Below are 25,028 nucleotides of genomic sequence, written 5' to 3' on the forward strand. Positions count from 1 at the left end.
TGACATGTAAAGATAAGGATGTTATTTTGACCCCCCGAAGTTGCTATTGGTTCTTCGAGCTCTCCTGCCGATGGGGAGTGGACTGGAAGCATTTTCCTCACTGGCTGATGTTGATGGTTGATGGGAATGGTTCTGGGTATTTTGTTTGTTCAGTGTAGGTTCTGGATGTGACAGTCTATGTTCCTGTTACTCTCCTTCTATGTGAGCAAATTGACTTTTCAAACCTAAATACTTTTGCAGAACATTTAAATATGCTTTTACTTTTTCATCTGCATGTTTATTTCTTATTTTTAAAATGGCATTTAATATCTCATTTCCTCATGTAGTTGTTCAGTTCACGCTCCTCTGGTGATTGGAGGAGCATAAATTTTTTAAATATATGATTCATTTCCTAATAAGTGAACTCAATGAAGGACAATGATACTGCCTAATAATAGGAACAGTGCTACCCCATGTTGTAAAACCAGTTTTTTTCTAGCAATGAAGGGAAGCGATTTGTTGCTTAGTGCTCTTATAATTTTTTTACCTTCGTAGGCATGCCTTCTGGTGTTTTTTTAGTGGAATATTTCCAGATAAAATATTTTTGCAGATTTCACAGAGTGTGGTGATTTGGCTGGAGGTGCAGTGTTTTAAAGCATCATTTGCTTGTTTGGGAGAGGATTGAGATAAGTACTTGATGAGATATTCATAGCATTTGAGTCTATCAGCCATTCAGGGATAAACATTGTGTTCGATTCTTTTCCTGGCAAAATCCGTTGCTTTAAGCATAAATTATCAGGTGTTTCCTGTCTAAAGTCTAAAATTAAATATGAGTGGAGTTCGTGTTGCATCTTTATAAATCTGAACTAATTCGTTCGTTTTTCGTTGGAAATACTTGGGAAGCTAAATGAGAAAACTGTAAAGAGTTCCATGGATTTTTAAAAGCAATAACTTAATGGCTATTCAGAGAAATTGTCCGAAAATGTGTTCATTTACAGAATATATTTTCTGTCAGTAGAATGACACTGAGGTTATGGTGATGTGAACCTCTTATGAAAACATCAGCTATTTCTGTGCTGTCCTTAGCCTGGTGAACCAAATCATCAATTATGAGTAAATTTCTCACATTTCAATCAAATTCAGGTAACTTCAAACCATTCAGGAATTCCATGTTGATAATTATTTTAAATTTATCCTGATTTTCACTGTAACAGTAAACGATTCGCTCCAGTGGTGGTTTGATTAGTTGATTACAATGTTCCATGACAGACAACACGAATGTTGTTTTTCCAGACTGAGTAGCTCCCGAAATAATGCATATAAATAGATGTATGTACATAGCGAAAATGATAACATAATTAGAATGTGATTATTTTTATGTATTCAGAGATCATATAAAAACAGATAGATACTTGGTATAATAATAATAGTTGGTTGCAGATCAAGTGTTGATCAATTTTATTATTACACTGAACCAACTAGTTTCGCCACACTTTAACTGTTGGCATCTTCAGGGTACTTATACGTTTAAACAATCTCAAAATTATGCGTAACTGAAAAACTGACAAAACTAACTGTAAAAACTGATTAGAATAATTACAAATTGGATAGTATCGAACGTGAGTGAAACACGTATCGCGTGTACATGGTTAGCTAGCTGTTGCTAAGGAACTTTCTTAGTTTGTATTATAGTTCATTTCTTCGGTTTTTAAAGTTCTGATTAGGGTTTTCCATATCTCAGGGAGTATTAGGCCTTCATTGCTGTTAAGGTTGACAGTAGAATGGGCGACTGCGGCTGATTCTTTGAAAATTCTTGAATGGTAATTTTCCTCTATGTAAGGAGAAAAGCTTTTGTCCAACTCGATGACATGGTTAGTTGTAGAGAAATGAGACGATAGGCCAGAAATATCCTGTCTGTTGTTTTTGACATAGCCAATGTGTTACTCTCGAAGTCTGTCCGATGTAACTAGGGCCACAAGCGCATGGAATATTATAAACTCCAGCATATTTATAGAAAGGATGGTTGTCTTTTGGAGATCTTAGTAGTTTACAAATATATTCTATTGGTTTAAACGTCACTCTTATTTTGTGTTGTTTGAGGAGGCTAGCGAGCTTGTTGCAGATGCCACTTACAAACGGAATTGCAATCGTTTTTATATATTGAATATCTTTTTGTTCTCTTTGTGGTGATTCAGAGAAAAAGGACTTTATTGACTAGTCTTCTTGGTTAGCCGTTCAAATACAGAGTGTTGGAAATAAATTTTAACTCATCTTGAAGAGTCTCGTTGTCCGTTGTGTTGCGAATCGCTCTTTTCTTTAACATGCGTACAATGCTGAGTTTATATTAGATGTGGTGAGAGGAGCTGAAATGTAAGTAGTGACCGGTATTGGTCGGTTCTCTGTACACCGATAAATTTATACTGCCATCAATTTGTTTTTTGATTAAGATGACTGAAAACGGTAATTAGCTTTCTCTTTCAAGTTCCAGAGTGAATTTGATAGAACGATGGAAGGAGTTGACCTTTTTTTTTTTGAGATAATCATATAGGTCATCTTTGTTATTGTTCAATACGATGAAGATATCGTCCACATATCTGAACCAAATTTTAGGTTTTTTGGAATAATTTGGGAGAGGATTTTGTTTTCTAATTCTTCCATAAAGAGCTCAGTACATGAAGGTGAGAGTGGGCTCCCCATCACCAATCCTGTTAATTGTTGATAGATCTTATTTTTCCAAGAAAAGTAGTTGGAGTTTAGGCAGTGAGCAAACAATGAGGTTATATCTTGTGGGAACAAGGTACGCAGGATGTCAATGACCTCCACTACAGGAACGTTTGTAAAGAGAGAGGTGACATCTAAGCTGGCTAGATGTTGATGTTTTTCAGCTTTTCCACAAAATGTCCAGAGTTTTTAATGTAACTCTCTGAGTTGTGGATGTGTTGTTGTAAGAGTTTCGAGAGATGTTTTGACAATAAGTAGGTAGGAGAGTTGATTGCGCCAACGATTGGGCGTAAAGAATACCATCTTTGTGCACTTTTGGAACTCCATAGAGTCTCGCAGTTAAAGGATGCATCGATTTTAGTTGTTTAATCAAGTCTGTTGGCCAGTTGGATAAATTGCGTAGTAATTCATTGGTATCATTGTGGTTTCTTAATGTCGGATCTTTTGTTAAAAGACGGTATACGGATAAGCCAGATAGTAGATGGTTGACTTTGTCCTCACAGTCTTTTGAGTTCAGTATTACAGTACTGTTTCCTTTATCTGCTTTAAGTATTATGATGTCTTTGTTGTTTTTTAATCCACGAATAGTTCTTTTATCTAGTGATGAGAAGTTTTGTTTGTGGAACAGGGAGAGGAAAGAATTATACAACTTTTTAGTCTTAGATCATTTGCTGTCTGAGGCGGTAATAATGAGATTTTTTTTCTAGACTACAGATAAAGCAGATAAAGGAAACAGTACTGTAATACTGAACTCAAAAGACTGTGAGGACAAAGTCAACCATCTACTATCTGGCTTATCCGTATACCGTCTTTTAACAAAAGATCCGACATTAAGAAACCACAATGATACCAATGAATTACTACGCAATTTATCCAACTGGCCAACAGACTTGATTAAACAACTAAAATCGATGCATCCTTTAACTGCGAGACGCTATGGCGTTCCAAAGTGCACAAAGATGGTATTCCTTTACGCCCAGTCGTTGATGCAATCAACTCTCCTACCTACTTATTGTCAAAACATCTCTCGAAACTCTTACAACAACACATCCACAACTCAGAGAGGTACATTAAAAACTCTGGACATTTTGTGGGCATCTAGCCAGCTTAGATATCAACTCTCTCTTTACAAACGTTCCTGTAGTGGAGGTCATTGACATCTTAAGTACCTTGTTCCCACAAGATATAACCTCATTGTTTGCTCACTGCCTAAACTCCAACTACTTTTCTTGGAAAAATAAGATCTATCAACAATTAACAGGCTTGGCGATGGGGAGCCCACTCTCACCTTCATGTGCTGACCTCTTTATGGAAGACTTAGAAAACAAAATCCTATCCCAAATTATTCCAAAAAAACTAAAATTTGGTTCAGATATGTGGACGATATCTTCATCGTATTAAATTCTATCATTCTATTAAATTTACTCTGGAACTTGAAAGAGAAAACCAACTACCATTTTTAGACATCTTAATCAAAAATCAAATTGATGGCAGTATAAATCTATCGGTGTACAGAGAACCGACCAATACAGGTCGCTACCTACATTTCAGCTCCTCTCACCACATCTAACATAAACTCAGCATTGTACACATGTTAAAGAAAAGAGCGATTCGCATCACAACAGGCAACGAGACTCTTCAAGATGAGTTAAAATTTATTTCCAACAATCTGTATTTGAACGGCTATTCAAGAAGACTAGTCAATAAAGTTCTTTTTCTCTGAACCACCACAAAGAGAACAAGAATATATTCAATATATAAAAACGATTGCAATTCCGTTTGTAAGTGGCATCTCCAACAAGCTCGCCAGCCTCCTCAAACAACACAAAATAAGAGTAACATTTAAATCAATAGAATATATTCGCAAACTACTACGATCTTTAAAAGACAACCATCCTTTCAATAAATATGCTGGAGTTTATAATATTCCATGCGCTTGTGGCTCTAGTTACATCGAACAGACTTCGAGAAGCCTCGAAATTAGGCAAAATGAACACATTGCCTATGTCAAAAACAACAGACAGGATATTTCTGGTCTATCGTCTCATTTCTCTACAACTAACCATGTCATCGAGTGGGACAAAAGCTGTTCTCCTTACATAGAGGAAGATTACCATTTAAGAATTTTCAAAGAAGTAGCCACAGTCCCCCGTTCTGCTGTCAACCTTAACAGAAATCAAGGCCTAATATTCCCTGAGATATGGAAAACCCTAATCAGAACTTTAAAAACCGAAGAAATGAACTTTAATACAAACTAAGAAAGTTCCTTAGCAACAGCTAGCTAACCTTGTACACACGATACGTGTTTCACTCACGTTCGTTACCATCCTCTTTGTAATTATTCTAGTCAGTTTTTTACAGTTATTTTTGTCAGTTTTGCAGTTACGCATAATTGTGAGATTGTTTAACACGTTCATTGTCAATCACGCGATATCGCGCGATACGACTTCTCACCAAATGGCCGATCACGCGTTATGGCGTGGACGTGGCTAACTAAATAAAAAAATAAAAAAAAATTCGCCACCACACGAAATTCCAATTTTCAGCTTGGCAATGAACGATATCGCGCGATCACGCGATGCGAGTTCGCACCAAACGGCCGATCACGCGTTATCGCGTGGACGTCGCTAACTAAATTAAAAAAATAAAAAAAATTGCCCACCACATGAAATTCCAATTTTCAGCTTGGCAATGAAAGTGTTAAACTTATAAGTACCTGAAGATGTCAACAGTTAAAGTGTGGGGAAACTGGTTGGTTCAGTTTAATAATAAAATTGATCAACACTTGATCTGTAACCAAATATTATTATTATACTAATTTATGATCAAGAAAATACCTTCATCATGAGATAGATACCTGTTTTTAATATTAAAAAAATCTCCCCATCAAGCTTTTTTTTATCACAGTCACCATGTAAACATTCCAAGATGAATTTTTTTCTTTTTAAATTATAAGAAAACACTCTATTGTTGAATAATAGTAACAGTAACATTGATGTGAAACCTGCACAAGAGAAGTGTGACACTGCAAATTATCGTGTTGGGAAACAATCATGGATTTTTACCTACCAGGTAGAATGTTGTTTAGTTTTCTGTCCCATAGATGGCATCTTTTACTTATGGGCTATGTGAGTGTAAGGAATTATTCTTTAAAATACCCATAGGGAAAAGTGCATATGTGTGTTGACACTATGCGCTTCACAAAAGTGTATCCAAGTCTTTTTGTTATGGAGGTCATTTTGAGTTGATAGCTCCATTTGTCTCTATGGGCAGAAAATAGTACAGGAATTTGGATGTTTTGTGTCTCACCCCTTACTGCTGCTCTCATAGATTCCAGATTAATATCAGTGGTCGCACGAAAATTAAAAGTAATGCCTTTGCATTTGGTCAGAATCTTACCCCCCCCCCCCCTGCGTTCTGTAAGAATAAGATTTGGGGTCTGTGGTAACAAAGTCAACTATAAAGTCACCGGTGAGTTCATTACCTAACTCCCCAAGGTGGACGGTATGTAATCGCCCGGTTTTTCACTGAAAATGACAGAATCGGTATCTGTATACAGAAGCTCTATTTGCAAAGACTCCATGATCTCATATAACTTTATACTACCATAGGCAGCTACAAATGAAGAGCTGACAGCATTCCCTTTCCTATTTTCAGGCTCAGTGCCTTCAATAGGAGAGCAGACAACCATCATCTGCTCTTCTGCAACTAGCCTAGCATCTTGGATAATTTTACTGTTACCTTAAAAAAATAGTTCTATGCGGTCTTCATAAGAGGAAATCGCCTGGGTCTGAGTTCTTAGCATTCTCATACCAAGCCTTCCCCATAGGGAATTCAAATATAGCTTAGCAAGTGAACGTTTACCAGGATTTTTAATAATTTGTTCCCTATTTAACATAACACCTTCCCTTAGCAAAAACTCATCTAGATAAGCTTGTCAGTTTTTTCCTTCAGGCCATCCAGATGCTTCCTGTTTCAGCCTCAGAAAGGTATCAATGTAGTGAGCAAAGAAGTTTTCTTCACCTTCAAATTTTTGAGAAAAATGCCACACCTTGTAAAATTCAATAACTTTATAACCATGAGCATGTGCTAAATCTAGTTCTGGAGTGCACCAAAAACCTGTAAAAGATCGATCCGTATGAGAACACAATGGGGTCATTTCAGAAGCACACTTTCCACACAGGGGGAAGATTAATTTTTTGTTCACTGTAATGGGCAAAACCGGTAAAAAGAGTTCGGTAGTGCTTCCATTTTTGCATAGCAAATACCAAAGTATACCCCAAGAGAATAGTCGAAATTATTGAGAATAACTTCGGGATGCCCCTTAGGAAATATCTGGTATTTCATCACCCATGGATAAAGGCTACTGAAGTCTAAATAGCGAATAATTCCTCGTCTGACTGAGTTTTGTGACATTTTGTAGCAGTCAGTTCGACCACCATGCAGATCACTGCAAGGTAAAATGGGATCTGGAATGTTAAGAGCAGCAGTAAAGTTTTTTATGGCTGTGTTTTCTGAAATTTCTGTACTATATTGGCATTCCCAAATTGAGATCATGTCGAATCGTTTTGTACGAAAATAGTTTTCGCGATCCTTCATTTGCTCAAAAAGGGAAATCATGTCTGTGTTTCTGAATGGTTAGAATGTACTTGTCCTGTAACATTTTTGGCGTCCATGTTGGAATCAACCATAGATTTCATACAAGATATTTCCACATTTTCCATCGACAAAATAAGGTCAGATGCGGACTTACCCGCCACAGAACATGCATGTTGTATGGTTATGTTTTTCTGTTGTTCTTGCCATTTGAGCCAAGCCAAAGCCTTTCAACTTTGCACATTTGCCCCTATGTAACCCCGAGCAGGAAGTATGGCCAAAGTGTTAGGTTTCAAAAAGTTTTGGAGAAATACTCTCCAACATACTCCAGCAATTATAATGTCATGGTGAAAGGGATCAATCTGGGTGAGCTGTATGAAGAGAGTGCGAAACATATTGCAACTGTCATGCAAAACATGCACGTCATCTTTCGTATAAGCTAAAAGTTCTGCTTTCAGACAGTATTCACTGTCTAGCTGATTTTTTTTTACCAAGTCTTGAAATCTGTATGAGTTTCTTTGTTCATAAATTCTGGCTGGAAGTATAATTTTTCGGGGATGATTCTACGTTAATCCAGAGACGCGGATGTGTGAAACGTATGAGGAAAGAAACCCTTACGAACTTCTGGGAGATCGAACATGACTGGTAGTTTTTCCGAAGAGCGACACTAATGTATGAAATACAGTAAAGAAATATGTTTAATGGGTCATAACAGATATCACGTATCTTCGATCCATCAAACACGAGGTTGGAAATATTTTGCAAAAAATATTCCAAAATTAAATTCCGTTCAAAACCAAGAAAACTGTGTGCAATCACACAGACATTTTCGTATTTTGGTTTGAGTCCGAAGGATCCTACCATCTAGATCCCGTTTCATATTATTTTTGACAGAAAACAACTCATCTAGGAACTACCCACACAGTTTTCACTCCAGAACTCGCATTCGTGACTACCGAAATCAGCTATACATAATACTGGAACATGACGATGATTTTTAGTAATAGTTTCTGTGTCAAAAAAATCATAGTAGCCTGCTTATTTGAGACCTCTGAATTCTTGCACAAAACACACCTGTTTTGGGTGCTCTGATTTGCAGTGGCGGCAGTAATTTTCAGGTGGACAGACGTGGCTTTTATCTGTAGAGAAAGTAGCCAAAGACTGTCTGCAACGATGGATTTTTGGACAAATATTATTTTGTATGTGCAAATTCAGACAATCGTTGCCATAGAAAAATCTATTGCTTCACTTGTACAAAAGAAGGTCCCGCACACTTATTTTACATCTATGCATTTGCAATTTGATAGAATCTCTCAATGTTCGAAATCAAGTGGGACAATAATAGTTATTCCCAAACAAAGCTGTGACACTATGCACTAAACCATAATGAGAGCTGCAGTATAAAAGGCAGATCTGTTTACTTGCATTTGGTCCCCGAAACATCACAGAAAAATCAGCATCTGCAGAAAAAATTACGATTTGGTATTCGTAATTTGCACACATTTTATTTTGCATACATTTTACATCTATACATTTGCAATTTGGTAGAATCTCTCAATGTTTGAAAGCAAGTGGGACAATAATAGTTATTCCCAAACAGAGCCATGACACTATGCACTAAATCATAATGAGAGTTGTGGTATATAAAAGACAGATCTGTTTAGTTGCATTTGGTCCCCGAAACACCATACAAAAATCAGCATCTGCAGAAAAAACTTATGATTTGTATTCCAGAGTCAAATGCTTTTGAAATAGACCTACTTCTGGAATACCACAAGCAGTGTGCAGAACCCCCTGCACTTTTGTGGAGAGTTAAAGCCCTCTTTATTTGTATCTTTCTACAATCTAACCGCACTTGTCTGTATGTTTGGGCATCATCAGTGTGTGCAGAAACACCCAGAACAAATGCTTGGGCCAGGCAAAGATTGTCTTTGTTGGTAATTTCCACGATAGCTTTTTTATTTTCACAAATTCATCCAGGCTAAGCAGCGTTCTTCTTTTTACATTGGTTCTGCCACCAGCATTATTACTTATATTGATAAGTATGACATCTATAGAAAGACCATTTGAAAAAAGAAACTCACATTTCGATTGGGCGACAGCATAAAATGTATCAACTATCCTTTGGATAGTTAATTCAGAAAGCAACATGAATGGTAAGTTAATATTGCTTTCTAAACTGGATGCACTAATGCCCAACCGAACGTGAGAAAAAGTTTCTAAACTCGATAAACCTGAATAATCTCATTAAGCATATCTCGAAACATTTCAAAAAAAGACTCCAGCGGGAGGAGTTCAAGGTTATGAAATCTAATTTGGTATTCCGTTTGACATTTGATAGAGAAACGTGACCAGCCCAACGAAACAGTATAAAAATCCCTGTAGAGTGAGGGGTCAGTAGTGTTAGAAGAGCTTTTAGTTTCACATTAAGAATGTAATAATTTTGGGGGGGGGGTCATGGCTACTTCCAGCCACACCAGCAAGAGAAACACGTGAATTAACGCCATGACCTGCGTGTTGTTCATTTTCACCTACAGATGAATCTGTCAAATCAACTTCAATAATGACTGGTGTATGATTAAGCACAATGCCGTCACTAATAAACCGAATGACTGATGATCGCTATAAAAAAATATTGCTTTCTAGATTCAGAAATCTCTTTTATAAAAAAGTAATTTTGCAATTGCGACACTACATGATCCTTCCACTAATATAATTTTACTGAACATCAGTCCCCAAATCTTCCCCAAAAACCATAATAAGCAAAAAAAAAAAAAATGACTTATGGACATTTCAATAAGCACGAAACAGTTTGAAGTATTTTCAGAACATGTTTTTGATTCCATTGCAAAACCACTTTAGACAAAAAAAATTACTTTCTAAATTTCAGATAAATGTTACTCATCATCGTATGTTTTTTCAATTTCGACACTACGCGATACTTTCACCAACACAATTTTACTAAATAACCACTCTCAATATCTTTTCTCAATCAGTAACAAGCAATATATATGTGTTAAATTTACCAAGCTATTTTAAACCTGGTTTTACTCCATTTCCCAAGTAGCAAACAGACAAACAAGTCAAGTTTGCACTTGCAAGTCTAGCTATTCCTGCACATAGTGCAAAACCAAGGCAACTCACGGTAAAAGTAGAATAAGCTCTGATCACTAATCTTAATATTTATCCTTAATGCAAAGCACATCTCCTGGAGGAGATGTATGATGCTTTGTATTAAAGGCAAGGGGCCACTACCCAGACTGGTTTCGATCTTTATTGAGGTCTCATCAGTGGGAGCCAGGCTAGAAATACTCACGTGAACCAACATAATAATTTACACTTAATTTCATTCAGGATTTTTGTACAGCGGAATGACCCCATACTTCTCTTCATTATAACATTGAGTATACTGCTATTTTTTTGTTTATTATTTTTGAAATATGTCCCTTGATCTATCGATATCCCAAAGATCACACTTCCTCCACCTGTAATAAGTCTCCACTATTATAGATCGGCTTTACTTTGAGATCCAAAGTGCAAACCTTAAATTTACTGGTGTTAAATTGACATCCCCACTTGTCTACCCACAATCACTTTATTCAATTCGTTCTGAAGCACCAAGACATCTCCATCATGCTTAATAACTTTTCCTGGTTTAGTAACATCCACAAATCTGCTTGCAGATCACTCGGCAATATCATTAACAAATTGAACAGCAGTGGCCCAGAACAGAAACCTATAGGAGTCCACTAGCAACTCTCCCGAGAGAGAGAAAAAGAGAGAGAGAGAGAGAGAGAGAGAGAGAGAGATGGCACCTCTGTACACCGTTTGATATAGATTAGAAAAACAGTTTGCTATTCGATCAACCAACTGGTTTTTCAATTCCATTTACCGTAACTTATGTTTATTATGTGTTAGCCTGTTATGTTTTGTAAAATCCAGAAGTATCATACTGAACAACCCACTATCCAGAACGGTAGTCAGCTTATTATAAAAAAGGTAAGCAAATATGTGAAACTTCTCTTTAACAAACAACCCATGTTGACGGATATATATCTAGATTTTTTTTAAAAAAATAGATATTTAATGACTTTAAACCAAGATAAAATATAGTTTTAATGAGAATGATACAAATAGTTTCAGTGTTTTACAGCCTTCATCAGGTATCCACTAAAGGTAGAACACAATAATAAAAATTGAAGTTACAAAAAACTGAGAATTACAGGCAAAAATGTAATAATACATAATTGACATAAAAAACATTGTATTTTTCAAGTTGTTCTATCCAACGCGCCATTGTCTGTTGCATGCGTGCTTGTAAGTTCTTGATAACGCCAGTATTGAACAACTGCAGTATGGCTATCAGGGATGTTGTAACTTAAATTGCTGTTCAAATGTTCAGGATTAAGGATTTCCCTGGATTCCACGATTTTCCTTTCAAACTCATCACTGCAGCGAAAAATGTTTTCGGATTTATCCCAGCAAACTGAGTGACTTTGTAGATCATCATGAGGATTGCTTGAGAAAAGAATATGAGTGTATAGCGCCGATACATCTGATATCTTATAGGAGTTGTCTCTCTTGTGTTCTTCTATACATAGTTCAATAGATTTGTCAGTCTGTCAAAAGTAAGGAATATTACAATCGCACCATAAGTTGTATACAACTGGATATTTTAGGTTGTGATGAATAGGCTTCGGATGGCTTATAAGAGAACGGATTTTAGGTAGTGTAATGAAAAACTCCCTGTTGTTGTTGTATTTTTAAGGATTTTAGCCAATTTATTGGAGACTGAACTAATGTATGAGATGGAGATGTTACCTTTAAAATGAGTAGTTTCCGTAGTACACTGCCTAGGAGGATCCAGAAGAAATTTCTAAATCGTTTTTTTTAGAATATCCATTTTGTTTAAAGATCAGAGAAAGGTGATTAATTTCTTTTTGGAGCTCATCTGGTTCACTTAAAAGAGAGCGTGTTCTTTGTCCTAAGGTAGAGAGAGTTCCGAGCTTTTGTGGTGGAAAGTGATGAGATTGACAGTGCAGATATCTATTAGTATGAGTGGGTTTTCTGTATATAGAGATTTTAAAATCTCTGTATATAGAGATTTTAAATCTATCCGAGCATCATATAAGAATTATATCCAGGAACGGAAGGAAGTTATTTCATTCTAGTTCGGCAGTGAATTTTATATTAGAATGCTGGATGTTAAGACAAAATTCACTAATGTAGTCAGTAAAAAGAATTGAACTAATGTTAATATTTTCTAATGATATTGCCATGTTAAAAAATTAACTTACATTTTCTCCAGAAAAACTCATTTTGGAACTACGAACTTCTGAATGCATATAGAAATTCCAAATACTTGAAAGACAATGGGAAGTACTGAGCACATTAGTCTATTTATAAAAAATCAGAACCAATGGAAAACCAATAAGGACAACACGTGACAACGAATAACTTAGTTCTCATCGATCACATGAGGAGATTGCAAACCTTTGGTACCCAACACTAGTGTAAACAATTCCCCTATCACCTCGAAAACATTTACTCACATCAGAAATCATGAGTAATGTACAACCCTGGGGAAATTTTACCTTTGAAGAAACTGCGATACATCTATGAAAGGAAGTGATTATTTATTTAGAAATCTAAACTAATGTTCCCACGGTCTGAACGAGGACTGAAAACAAATGACCGGATATGAGTCACTCAGTTATCTACAAACAAGTCTAATGAAAATTAACAGTGTGGGAAAATAATTCACACACAGTATATTTATTTATTTTACTCAGTTATTCTGGGTATAATATGTTGTTAACTGAATTTTAAAAGTAAACTAGAAAAACTCATGCGTGAGTGTTTGTGTTGTGCTGTGGATATGAAATTCAACTATTTTAGAATATCTTTTTTTGGAATATTTGCATTTAGAAGAGCCATTCTGGAAAGACTGTAAGTAATTTAAATTATCATTAGAATTTCTAGAATACATACAAAAAGTTCTGTAATCCATTTAACTGTCCGTTTATATTAATTTATTTTTTAAATGCTGTTTAGTTTTTCTCTTGACCGCAAAGTAAAAAAATACCAATAGCCAAACATTTTATAAAAAAGATAAAGTTAATTAGAAAAGTAATGAAGTTTAAGGATCTTAAATGTAGACAAATCAAAATATTTGGATGAATTATATATTTGAGAAAAAAAAGTGTCTGTTTGAGGGACACCAGCATATAATTTAATTATTCAGAAAAGCCTAAACGCTGTCGCCACTAGGCTCTACTATACTCTAAGAATTCCCAGTCTTTTAACAGTAAAGAAATACCCCAAACTCTATTGGAAAATTAATACCGCCATTTGTAGACAACCAAAAACAAAAAACATGACGACAATGATGGATGTGTGTCACCCTGGGAAATTTCAATTTCATTATCTTATCTCAAAAACAACCCACAATATTATACGTGAACCAAATACACCACGTGATGTCCCTGACAGAAAGGGGTCCCCCAGCAAAATTCCAAACATTCCAAACTCTATCTTCATCTGAAAACAACACACACCCACGACACGATTCCTCATCTAATCTTGATCTGGTCAGACGTGCCCTACCAATCACCCATAATTCTATACGTGAACCAAAACACAAGAACTGAAGCCATTGAACATCGTTTACTCCTACAAGGGCTACTATTTCGATTCCCCCCCCCTTGAATTTATCATATATTTGAATTTTGCTAGAGATAAACTTGAAGTAAAAAGACGGTCATCAATATCAAGTTTTACAAAGAAATCATCATTCCAAATAACATCCTTCTGTTATATTCAGCTTTATTTAATATCTTACATACTTCAGGGCAATGTTTGTATTTCTGCTGCTTAAATTTCTTATCCTTCTATGTTCAATAAAAGTTTCTCAACTTTATGCAATTTGAGCAATAAACTAACTTTTCACAAAACAGCCTTAAATGCAAATGCTTTTATAGCTGAAGGACCATCTATTTCATTCTCGTTATTTTTTTTAGGTACTTGTCTGAATGTTATTTTTAATATAATTCTCCCAATGTTCTAGGATGTTTCTTCAAATAGCTTGTCCTCTTTTTTTGTTTTATCTTTTCTGTGATACATAGAATGCAAAATACCAGGTAAAAGGATTCAGTCTGTGAGTTCTTTATTCTAGTATATTGTGAAATGAGGATGACCAGTCTGTCTTTCCATTTGTTATTCAGCCATATTTTTTTTGACTCCTTGAATTTCTGAGTTCTAAATCAGCTGATACCTTTTATTGTCTAATAGGGAATAGGCAGGACCATTTTAATCCCAACTAACTTTTGGAGACTGAGTGGGCAGTTCAATTTCCACCAGTAGCCAATTCAGAAATAGCTAACTAACGGTTATCACTCATAAGTGGCAACCGACCAAGAGACTGGCAAACAAGTGCTTCCATCTTTTAGTACTTAATCATAACAGGATATTTTGTCTGAAACAGTGTGGGCTCTGCAGTCGATTTTCAAGTTTATGGGATGAAAAACCCGAGTTTCCAGAGAAAAAGCTGTTTGCCAGAGATCGACCAACTCTGGAACCGGTCAACGAAAGGCTTAGAAAAAGTTCCTCTTATCGGGGGAATAGACTTGAACTTAAGTCTATCTTCGGGCGGTCTAGCACAAAGGATACAAAAGCCAATTCCACTAAGCTACACAGGCCTCATGCATATCTTAGTTATTTTTCAATATTTCCTTTCATTGTTGCCTTGTAGATAATAATGTCATTCCAACACATTCTCATTCTGATCTGAAACCCTTAACTACATTACAACTTTGGATTAAAATAAAAATAAAGGTCTTTTATTCCTGAAACAGAGTTGGCAAATCTGTTTATCCCTTAATAACCTGTTAATGACAGAAAAATCGTCACAGAAAGCTAGCACAAGGCTGTTAATTATTATCATGGCATCGAGAAAGGCAAACATTTCCCACCATCTAGCGGTTCCTAAACCTATGTATGTCATTGTCCGAAACACGATGCTTTATATAATTTTCTAAGTTAATCAGCTGAAAACACAAATTCTTGGGAATAAAAGATTATTCGTCTGTGCTGTAGACTGACTAACACAGTTTGAAAAACCCATGATTAAAGTCTCCAATGAAAAACCCATGAAAAAATGCCTCCAAGTTCCTCTAGTCATTCACTCCTTGCTTTGAAACCAAATGCCATATCCACAGGACTACACAAGTTCTCTTTATTGAATCAAGTTTTCACACCAATTTTGATTTAATGAGACTGGTTTAGCACTGTGAAAGCAAAGTTTGCATCCATGTACTAGGCTGTACAAAGAAAGGCATTCTGATTTCAAATCTAGTTGATGACTCGAGGAAATTTTTAAAATCTTTGCTTTGACTGGTTCCCAGATCAGTCAATGGTATAGGCAAACAAGTTTTTTCTCTCCTACTTGGGTTTTTCATCCTCTCAAGAAATGAACCCACAGAACCTACTGCTTCAGACAAAAATACGCTTCATTAGGCCAGCAAATTGGCAGAACGTATCTCCCTCTCCTCCTTGGATGCCATTCATAATTAGCGATATAGCCTTAGTGTCTAATATAGTGTGGCTTCTATGGTTGATTATCTTTAGTTTACAGGATAAAAAAAAAAAATCTTGCCAATGCCAGAGATTGACTAACTTGAGAACTGGTCAAGGAAAGGATTAGTTCCTTGAGTTTTAAGACTAGGTGAAACTCAGACCAACTTTCTTCAGGCAGCCTTGAGCTATGGATGAACATGCCACTTCAACAGAGATATATAGGTTGAGGGGAAATTTATTTATTATTTATCTTATTTAATTAATTAATAAATAATTTATTTAATTAATAAATAATTAATTTATTAATTAAATAAATTAATTATTTATTATTTATCACATCATAGTTATATGAATGATATTCATATAATTTACTTCACTTTTATATATTTTTTATATATAATTTTAAATTTCATTAGAATTCAATGACCATTCCTGTCTGCAAAAGATTGCAAATCTGTATGAAATTTTAATATCATATGGATGCCATAATGGCGGTGATCTCACTGAATAAAAGTTAGAGAATAGATATGCTAAGTGGTTAGCATATCCACTCTCTAACCAATGGGCTGCAGATTTGAATCCTACTACAAGCATGAATGTTTCTTATTGACTTTAGGTGGGAGATGAATTTCATTGCACAGTGAGACCACCTACCCACTTATTGAGGAGTGAAGTGGTTTGAAGATATTCCATGTGTGTTCTCTAGAGCAGAGTTTCCAACTAAGTAAAAATGAATATACAATATACGAGGGTGGGCTGAAAAGTTCTCGGCCTCAACCAGATAGCAACATTATCATCAAGATTTTTTTTTTCTAAGTTGGTACATCTGTCATAAGCATCCATGTGAAATTGCAAGTCATTCTATCAAGTAGTTTGTTTTATACAGCTGTCTGAAGCAAAAGTGTTGTCTGCATCCTTTGAAATGGATAAAATTGAGTATTGTGTGGTTATAAAATTCTTTGTAAAAGGTTTAACGCCAAAAGAAATTTATTCGAAGTTCATAAAAGTTTACAGGCACTCTTCTCCTTCGTTTTCGACAATTAAGAAATGGGCTGCTGAGTTTAAACATGACGTAACCGGGCTTGACGATGATTCACGTGAAAGACATCCAAAAAGTGTACCACAACAACCACCAGAAATCAATGACTGGCAAGTCAAAGTGCGTGAAATTGCTGAGACTATAGGCATTTCAAAAGAATGTGTAGGTTATATTTTTCATAAAGAATTGCAAATGAAAAAGCTTGCGCAAGATGGGTGTCGCGCTTGCTCACAGCAGATCAAAAACGCACTTGCATGAAAATCTCTGCACGGTGCTTGGAGCGTTTTAACAAGAATAAAATCGATTTTCTGCGTTGATTTATTACTATGGATGAGGCTTGGATTCACCATTACACACCAGAATCCAAACGGCAGTCAAAACAGTTGTTTGGATTTGACAGAAGCCGGTTGTTCAGCATCAAAGTCGGTTCCATCAGCAGGACAGGTCATGGCATCGGTGTTTTAGGATGCAAAAGTGTTTATTAATTATCTTGAAAAGGGTAAACAATAACCTGGGAATATTATTCCAATCTTTTAAACAGACTAGGTGAAAAAATTCGTGAGAAAAGACCCAGTTTGAAGAAGAAAAAATCATCAGGACAATGCACCTGCCCACAAAGATGTTTTGGGAATGGGAAAATTAAGGGATCTGCACTATGAATTGTTGGAACATCCACCATATTCCCCAGATTTGGCTCCCTCTGACTTCTATCTCTTCCCAAAAACTAAAATTTTTCCTTGCTGGTCAGCGTTTTTCTTAGAATCAAGAAGTGATTGCACTGTTGAGGGGTATTTTGCAGATCTTACTGAGAACCACTACAGGGATGGGATAATGGCACTGGAGCATCGCTGGAATAAACGTATTAGTCTTAAGGAAGATTATGTTGAAAAATAAAAAATAATTTTGAAATTATAAATCCATTTTTTTCATTGTTAGGCTGAGAACTTTTCAGAACACCCTCATATATATATATATATATATATATGCATACATACTATATAATTAATAAAAATGGGGAAAAAATCCTCACCTCACCCATGATACAAATGTACTATAGGTTTACTAATAAACCATTCATGGGTGGGAGCTATATTTGAAAATTATCATCTGTTGTCAGAAAAGATTTACAAATATTAATTCCACAGAGATTAAAACCACAGTTCCTATACACTGGAAAACCATTTGATATCCACTTTGCTTATCCACCACCATATAGATATCTATATGGTATGGTGGGGAAAGGGAAAAAAAAATCTATTGAACTTCAACACCTGTTTATAACATATATTGTCATAGTCATTCAGTACTGTTTTTTTTTTTGATCGTGTATGTGTGCTCCATACTGTATACCTTATACATTTATATATCTTGTACCTGCACTCCAACAGGTCATGGCTTCGAATCCTGCTGTAGGCATGTTTCTAATAGCCTTTAGGTGGGAGATGAATTTCAGTCCCCAGTGTGAGACAAAACAAAAAAAACTCAGGTTTTAATCTGGAAGGTCAAGAAAATTGACTATAGAACACATTATTTCAGACAGTATATATAGTGTTATGGACCTTGAAATAGGAATACAGAGGCCAATTAAAATCACTGCCACCCTTGGGACAGTTATATCTTTGGTAAAGGTGGAGATGGGCCTATCTTTGAAAGTCATTTGGAATAATTGGCCTCAAGTACTCACCTTTGAAAATAAAAAGTATTAGCAGATTTATTTATTTTTAATAGTATTATTACAAAAGATGTATGTATTACTTTCGGGGCCATTTAATATAATTTAATTTATAGCATAACCAAGTGAAAAAACTTTTAACAACTAATGCTTTGATTTATCTTTATTTTTAGACAGATATGTAAAGATGTTAAAGAAGTTTCTTTTGTAGAATGAACAACTGAAAAATCACATCATCAATTGTTGGAAGTTGTTCCACTTGGGTTATACTATTAATTAAAGATACCAAGAAATTATATACTTGGTTTAATCCTTTATCCAAGTCTAAACAAACAAAGTTTGCACCTGAAGTATTTTCAGGACTGGGGCAACTCGTGGTATGACTTCACATCACTTGCCTTAGCATCCCATAATGCAAAGCATATCTCCTTGCAGACATGTACAATGCTGTGCATTAAGGGAAGGGTCACTATCCCAGACTGGTTTCGACTCAAACTTTGTTTGCTTACACGTGGATAAAGGATTAAACCAAGTATATAATTTCTTGGTATCGTTAATTAATAGTATAACTAAGTGGAAAAACTTTCAACAATTATCTGTCTCTAATCCAGAGTATTATAATAATAAGGTATGACACTTTTTGGCAACACGTATATGAAAATATGACTTCTGCATTACTTCAACCTTGGTATCACCTCTGGGTCTGCCTCCCACTGATGAGACCCCAATAAAGGTCGAAACTGGTCTGGGTAGTAACTCTTCCCTTAATGCATAGCATTATACATGCCTGCAAGGAAACGTGTTTTGCATTATGGGATACTAAGGCAAGTGATGTGAAGTCATACCACAAGTTGCCCAGGTCCTGAAAATACTTCAGGTGCAAACTTTGTTTGCTTACACTTGGATAAAGGATTAAACCAAGTACAGTCATACCCCGACTTACACGGTTTCTTATATGTATGTATTCCTGTCCTGCTTCACACTTCACCACTAGTCGTATCTTTCAGGAGCCGGCCGCATTGGCCAGTGTCGCACATGCTGTGAACAAGCGCTGACATGTTTCGCCCGGTCTCCATTCATACATGATTTTTATAGTCTACAAACTATGCGATTGTTTAATGTTATGTTCTTGAAAAAAAATTTTATCACATGAAAAATAATAATGTCATCCAAAAGAAGCAAGTCTGATTCTTCTACAGTTAGCAAGAAAAGAAAAACATTGACTTTGGAAACAAAACTCAACATTATTAAGGATTTTGAATGTGGAATGAAAATTTGTGAGCTAGCAAAGAAGTTCGATCTACAGGAATCCACAGTAAAAACAATCATAAAAGATTTACAGATTTTGGAGGACATAGATTCTAATGAGGAACGAATTGTAGCCACAAGGCAAGGAATAAAAAAATCATTAGCTTGCTATGAAGAAATTTTGCGTGACAAGAAAAAGACATTATGCCGTCAGACAAATCTACTAGATTTTATGAAACCATTGACATCGATATAACTTTCTTTTTTTTTTATGTACAAAAATCTACAATTATGATTATATTTCTTAAAAAATATAGGTGTTTTTGTAAACCTTTGGTCCCAATTGTATGTTTGTATATATAAATTACATGCAAAATTATACCCCGAGTTACGCGAATTCGGCTTACGCTTTTTGTTGGTTCCACCTACCGCATAACTTCGGGGTTTTACTGTATATAATTTCTTGGTATCTTTAATTAATCACATCATCAATTTTTGCCATGGAATTAGCATCTTGTCAATAAATTTTATAAAAAGTTGACATAATCCAAACCTTAAACTTTTTTCATTCATCAGGTAAAAAGAGCTGGATGTGGCATTGAGGCTGTGTATGATTTGATATTGCTTAAACAGATAACATGTCACTTTTATTTTATTTATTTTTTAAACCAGAACATATAGCGCTCCTAGAGAAATCAACTAAACTTTGCAGTTGATTTCTCAAATGATATTAAGTAAAAATGTTTATATCAACATGAGCCTGATTCGAGATGGGTGAGAAGAAGCAATTTGAACATGGAACTTATAGTATTTCATTATATGTTAATGGATAGACTATGTTTAACTGCATGTCTTAAATGAAAAGATACCAGCTAAGTTTTCAAATGAAGTATGCTGACAATTATGCAAGTGATCCTAAAGTATATAAACAATATTGTGTTATGTAATATTGAGATGACCATGTTTAACTGTAAGCTTTTACTAGAATTATACTTGCTAAATCTTCCAACAAGAATAAGTTCACATCCTTACACTTGTTTGTAAAGGCAATATGAGAGTTGTTGCTGAGTTGAGGAATGCTGATGGTGATTTCAAACCATATTGGCCCCCAAATAGTAAGTTTTTACTAAGCACACGTGCAGGAAAGTGGGTCATTTGGTTGTATCTGAAAGTGATATGAATCATGAAGTTCAAAATAATGTGCAATGTATAGTCCTGGAACAAGTATTCTGAGAATATCCAAATGCTTTGGAATTCTCTGGAATGGTATCTTTTCCTTGTCCAGTTAGATGTCCATGACCTTCTTTTTGCAGAATGTGGAACAAATGAATACTCTCACAAAGAGAAGGGTTAAAGTCAGTATTTTTTATAAATGTGCATCTCAGCCACAAAAGGTAAATGGATAGTATACCTAGTATCTCAACTAAGCTAAAGGTTAGAAAATCTGAGAGCTCTGATCTAGAGGGCAAATATGGAACTTTTTCAGGTCACTTCAATTACAAACTATTTATATGTAGTTTGTGATAACAGTGATCTAATCTACAAAAAAAGGAGTGAAGAAAAAGAATAAATCAAGTAGGGGTTAAATGGATGAATAACACCATTAAGCTTGAGTTGCAAAAAAAGAAACAACTATGGAGGGAATTTAAGGAGAATGGTGACCGGCAGGCACATGAACGGTATAAAGCGCAGGCCAGAAGGGTGATGAGTGTGGTAAGAAAAGCAAAAAAGGATTACGAAAGAACATTGGCCATGCAGGCTAAAGAAAATCCTAAACAGTTTTTTAGATATGTAGCAAGTAAAAGGAAAAATGTACATGGCAGATTGATTTTAAAGAATGCCGATGGTAGGGAGGTAACTGAATCAGTTGAGATAGTTGAGTTACTGAGTGAGCACTTTGCAAAAGTATATTATCCAGGTGGTGACATTGCAGAAACGAATAAACCAGTAGATTATACGGGAATTGTGGTTAATGAAGTGGAGGTGAGTAGTCTATTGCATAACCTCAATGTCAATACATCTGTGGGATTGGATGGTATACCAGCTCGTGTTGTACGAGAAGGAGCTAAAGAATTGTCAGTACCCTTGACCATTTTGTTTAATTTGAGTCTCGGGTCTGGGTTAGTCCTGAGCGGGTGGAAAGAGGGGAAAATAGTTCCACTGCATAAAGGTGGTTCAAAGACTGCTGTTGTAAATTACCGACCGATTAGCATATCAGGAATCATTGTCAAGGTCTTAGAGAAAATAGTCAAGAGGAAAATACAAGATTGGATAGAAGAAAATGGGATACTGTATCGGGGACAGCATGGTTTTGTGAAGGGTAGGTCATGCCTCAGTAACTTGCTCACGTATTATAACACAGTGACGGCTGAACTGGATAAGGGTAATGGGTTTACGGTGATTCTACTGGACCTTGCCAAGGCCTTTGACAGGATTCCACATAGAATTCTAATCAGTAAATTGCAGCATATGGGAATGGACATAGGGTTGGTGAGAGATATCAGAGAGTGGTTTACTCGGGAGTAGAGTCCACAAGACGGCCTGTGACTAGTGGTGTGCCACAAGGATCTGTTCTTGGACCACTGCTGTTTAATTTGTTCATAAATGATATAAGAAATGATCTGAGAGGAACAGTTCATTTGTTTGCAAATGATGCGAAGTTGGGTAGGGCAATAGTGAATGCAGATGACGTCAAAATTTTGCAGGATGATTTGGATAGATTGGAGGTCTGGGCTAAGGAGAATGGATGTCAGTTTAATGTGGCAAAATGTAAGGTTATGCATTTTGGGGTGAAAAGATTGGCGGCAGTTTACTGCATTGGTGGAACCATGCTCCAGGAAATTGATGAGGCACGAGATTTAGGAGTGTTGGTAGATAAGGAATTGAAATTTAGGGGACGCATTGCAAAAGTGACCAAAACAGCTCATCAAATCACTTGGTTGCTGAAGAATACGTTGACAAGCAGAGACAAGAAGGTTATTGTTCTTCTGTATTGAGCCTTGATAAGACCCCATCTAGACTACTGTGCTCAGATTTGGTCACCTAGGTTTCTTCTTGATGGGGAGGAGGTGGAGAGGATCCAGAGGCGAGTGACCAAGATGATAGCAGGTCTGTGGAATGAACCGTATGAGAACAGGTTGAGGATTTGTGGGTTGCAAAAATTGGTTGATAGGCGGAGAAGGGGAGATATGATTGAGATATTCAAATTACTGAAGGGTTTCTATAAAATTAATTCAGAAGATATTTTTGAGAACAGGGCTGGTCGTGGGAGGACTAGGGGACATCCATGGAAACTGGGCAAAAGTGTGGTTAGTAAAGGTGTTAGAGCTGGGTTCTTTACTTTTAGAGTAGTGAATGAGTGGAATGCGCTCCCTGAGTCTGTGGTGGATGCTGTGACAGTGAATGAGTTTAAGGCGAGGTATGATAGATACTGTATGAATGTCAAATAGTTGTGATGAATATGATTTGGGGCCTCCCTCGATGAGTCTAATGACTCCCTGGAGTTTCCCGTAATAATAGTAATAATAGTAAAAGTTATATAGTTTGCAATGCAATTTCCAGTTATTGTACTTCAGCACTTTTTAAAAAACCCGCTATAATATTTTTTCTGTTTGGAATCTTAATAATGAATGTAAACACCATTTATAATTTACATAAAAATCTATATATTTTTTTTACCCCCAGTTAAATTTTGATGTGCTACAAAATTTTGCCCCACACAAGTGATGAAAAACTTCAAGTAAGAAAATTAATATAATAACTGAAGATTATTCCTATATAAATAAATCTCCATTATAGACTAATCACTGGATTAAAATGAGCCTACACAAATTTAAACTCTTTACTTATATTTGCAGGCTAAAACTCATTTTCACTCATGAAAGAAATTTCCTCCAGAAATAAATTTCTGGAGGATTTATGCTAGTAATTAGAGAATTAACAGGTTTAACTTCAACTTTTATCCAATTCAGACAAATTTCTGTGACAAAACATAGTAAGCACAAAACTCAACAATAATATAAACACATTACTTATACAATTATTCTTCATCATCATCTTTCTCTTCAGATGCTGGAGTTACTTGTAATTTGTAAAAAGTATCTTTCTGAAAAGGTCTTTGCAGAGGATGTGCCAACAACTTTGCCATACAGTTATGCAATTTAGTAGTGTTTCTCATTACTTCAAATACATAAGATGTATATTTTTCATCCAAGTCGCAAAATGTCTCAAATATTTCCTATGTAAAAAACAAAATCTGCTATAAAATATACAGTATAAACAGTTTAAACAAACTATGCTAAAAGTAAGAGCTTAGTTTTTAAATACAGAATAATGCTATTTTTTTAAAAAAGTTTAGAACACTAACATTTCTATATCTGTAATCTAATAATATATATTAGTTGATCTATGAGCTCTAATCAAAATTGTTTATTATGAACTAAGACATCTGCAATCTTACTATAAATATATTTTTATTTTCGTCCACTTTTTTTTTCTGCAACAGGAGAAAAAAGAAATGAATTCCATGATCTTTTTCCATGTTAGGAGAAAGGTAAAAATGTATCTTTGTTTTCTGCTAACTTTGTGAGCAATTTGTTTTAAATTATTAGTTATAACAAATTCCTATCTATTTACAGTTACAAACAAAGTCAATGAGATCCCTCCCCCCCAAAAAAAGGAAAAAATATTTGACTCTTGGAGAAGTAAAACTGGAAACAGCTTTCACCACCCAAAAGGCCACACAGATCAAATACAGAGCGATCAAAATTAAAGTATTCCTGTTCAACGCCTTGTGGAGTGCCACCCAGTGATCCAAATGCTGTGAAACTTTGCAGGAATGCTTTGTGCATCATGTAGAAGTCATACCTGAGAAAAACAAAAAAAAAAGGAGCACCAAAATTCACCACTAGGGTGAATTTTGGTGCTCCTTTTTTTCAAAATTCACCACTGTATGATGTACTAAATGTAGATGCAGTAATTCTTCTGTGTTGTGTAAGAAAGAGAGAAGCAACACAAGCATAAATAACACATTTTTATTCACTTCCATTATGCATTCATGGGCTGTACTGTTCAATGTGATGCCCTTCGTGGTATGCCACAAACTGAATCCTTTGTACAGTAAGTTCAATGGCAGAATGCAGCTCATCAGGACTGATGTTGTGCACATGCTGTGCTATGCTGTCTTTAAGTGTGGCAAAT

The 25,028-nt window shown here is 35.6% G+C and overlaps 1 protein-coding gene across 2 annotated transcripts in view; it reads right to left on the bottom strand.

Moving 5' to 3' along the window:
• Positions 1 to 23,654: 23,654 nt before the first annotated feature.
• Positions 23,655 to 25,028, bottom strand: part of LOC150108641 (BRISC and BRCA1-A complex member 1-like) — a 103,671-nt gene continuing 102,297 nt past the window's right edge. The window contains exon 8 of one of the 2 annotated variants that reach the window (XM_090390905.1): positions 23,655 to 24,066. In XM_090390905.1, the coding sequence (XP_090247031.1) occupies positions 23,869 to 24,066 (198 nt within the window). In that variant the 3' untranslated portion in view covers positions 23,655 to 23,868. The remainder of the gene's footprint in view (positions 24,067 to 25,028) is intronic. The other variant, XM_090390906.1, reaches the window with a different exon arrangement.

Source organism: Typopeltis vanoorti, chromosome 3, assembly GCF_054136105.1.
Source record: "Typopeltis vanoorti isolate ZY-2024b chromosome 3, IOZ_Tvanoo_1.0, whole genome shotgun sequence".
Classification (NCBI taxonomy): domain Eukaryota; kingdom Metazoa; phylum Arthropoda; class Arachnida; order Uropygi; family Thelyphonidae; genus Typopeltis; species Typopeltis vanoorti.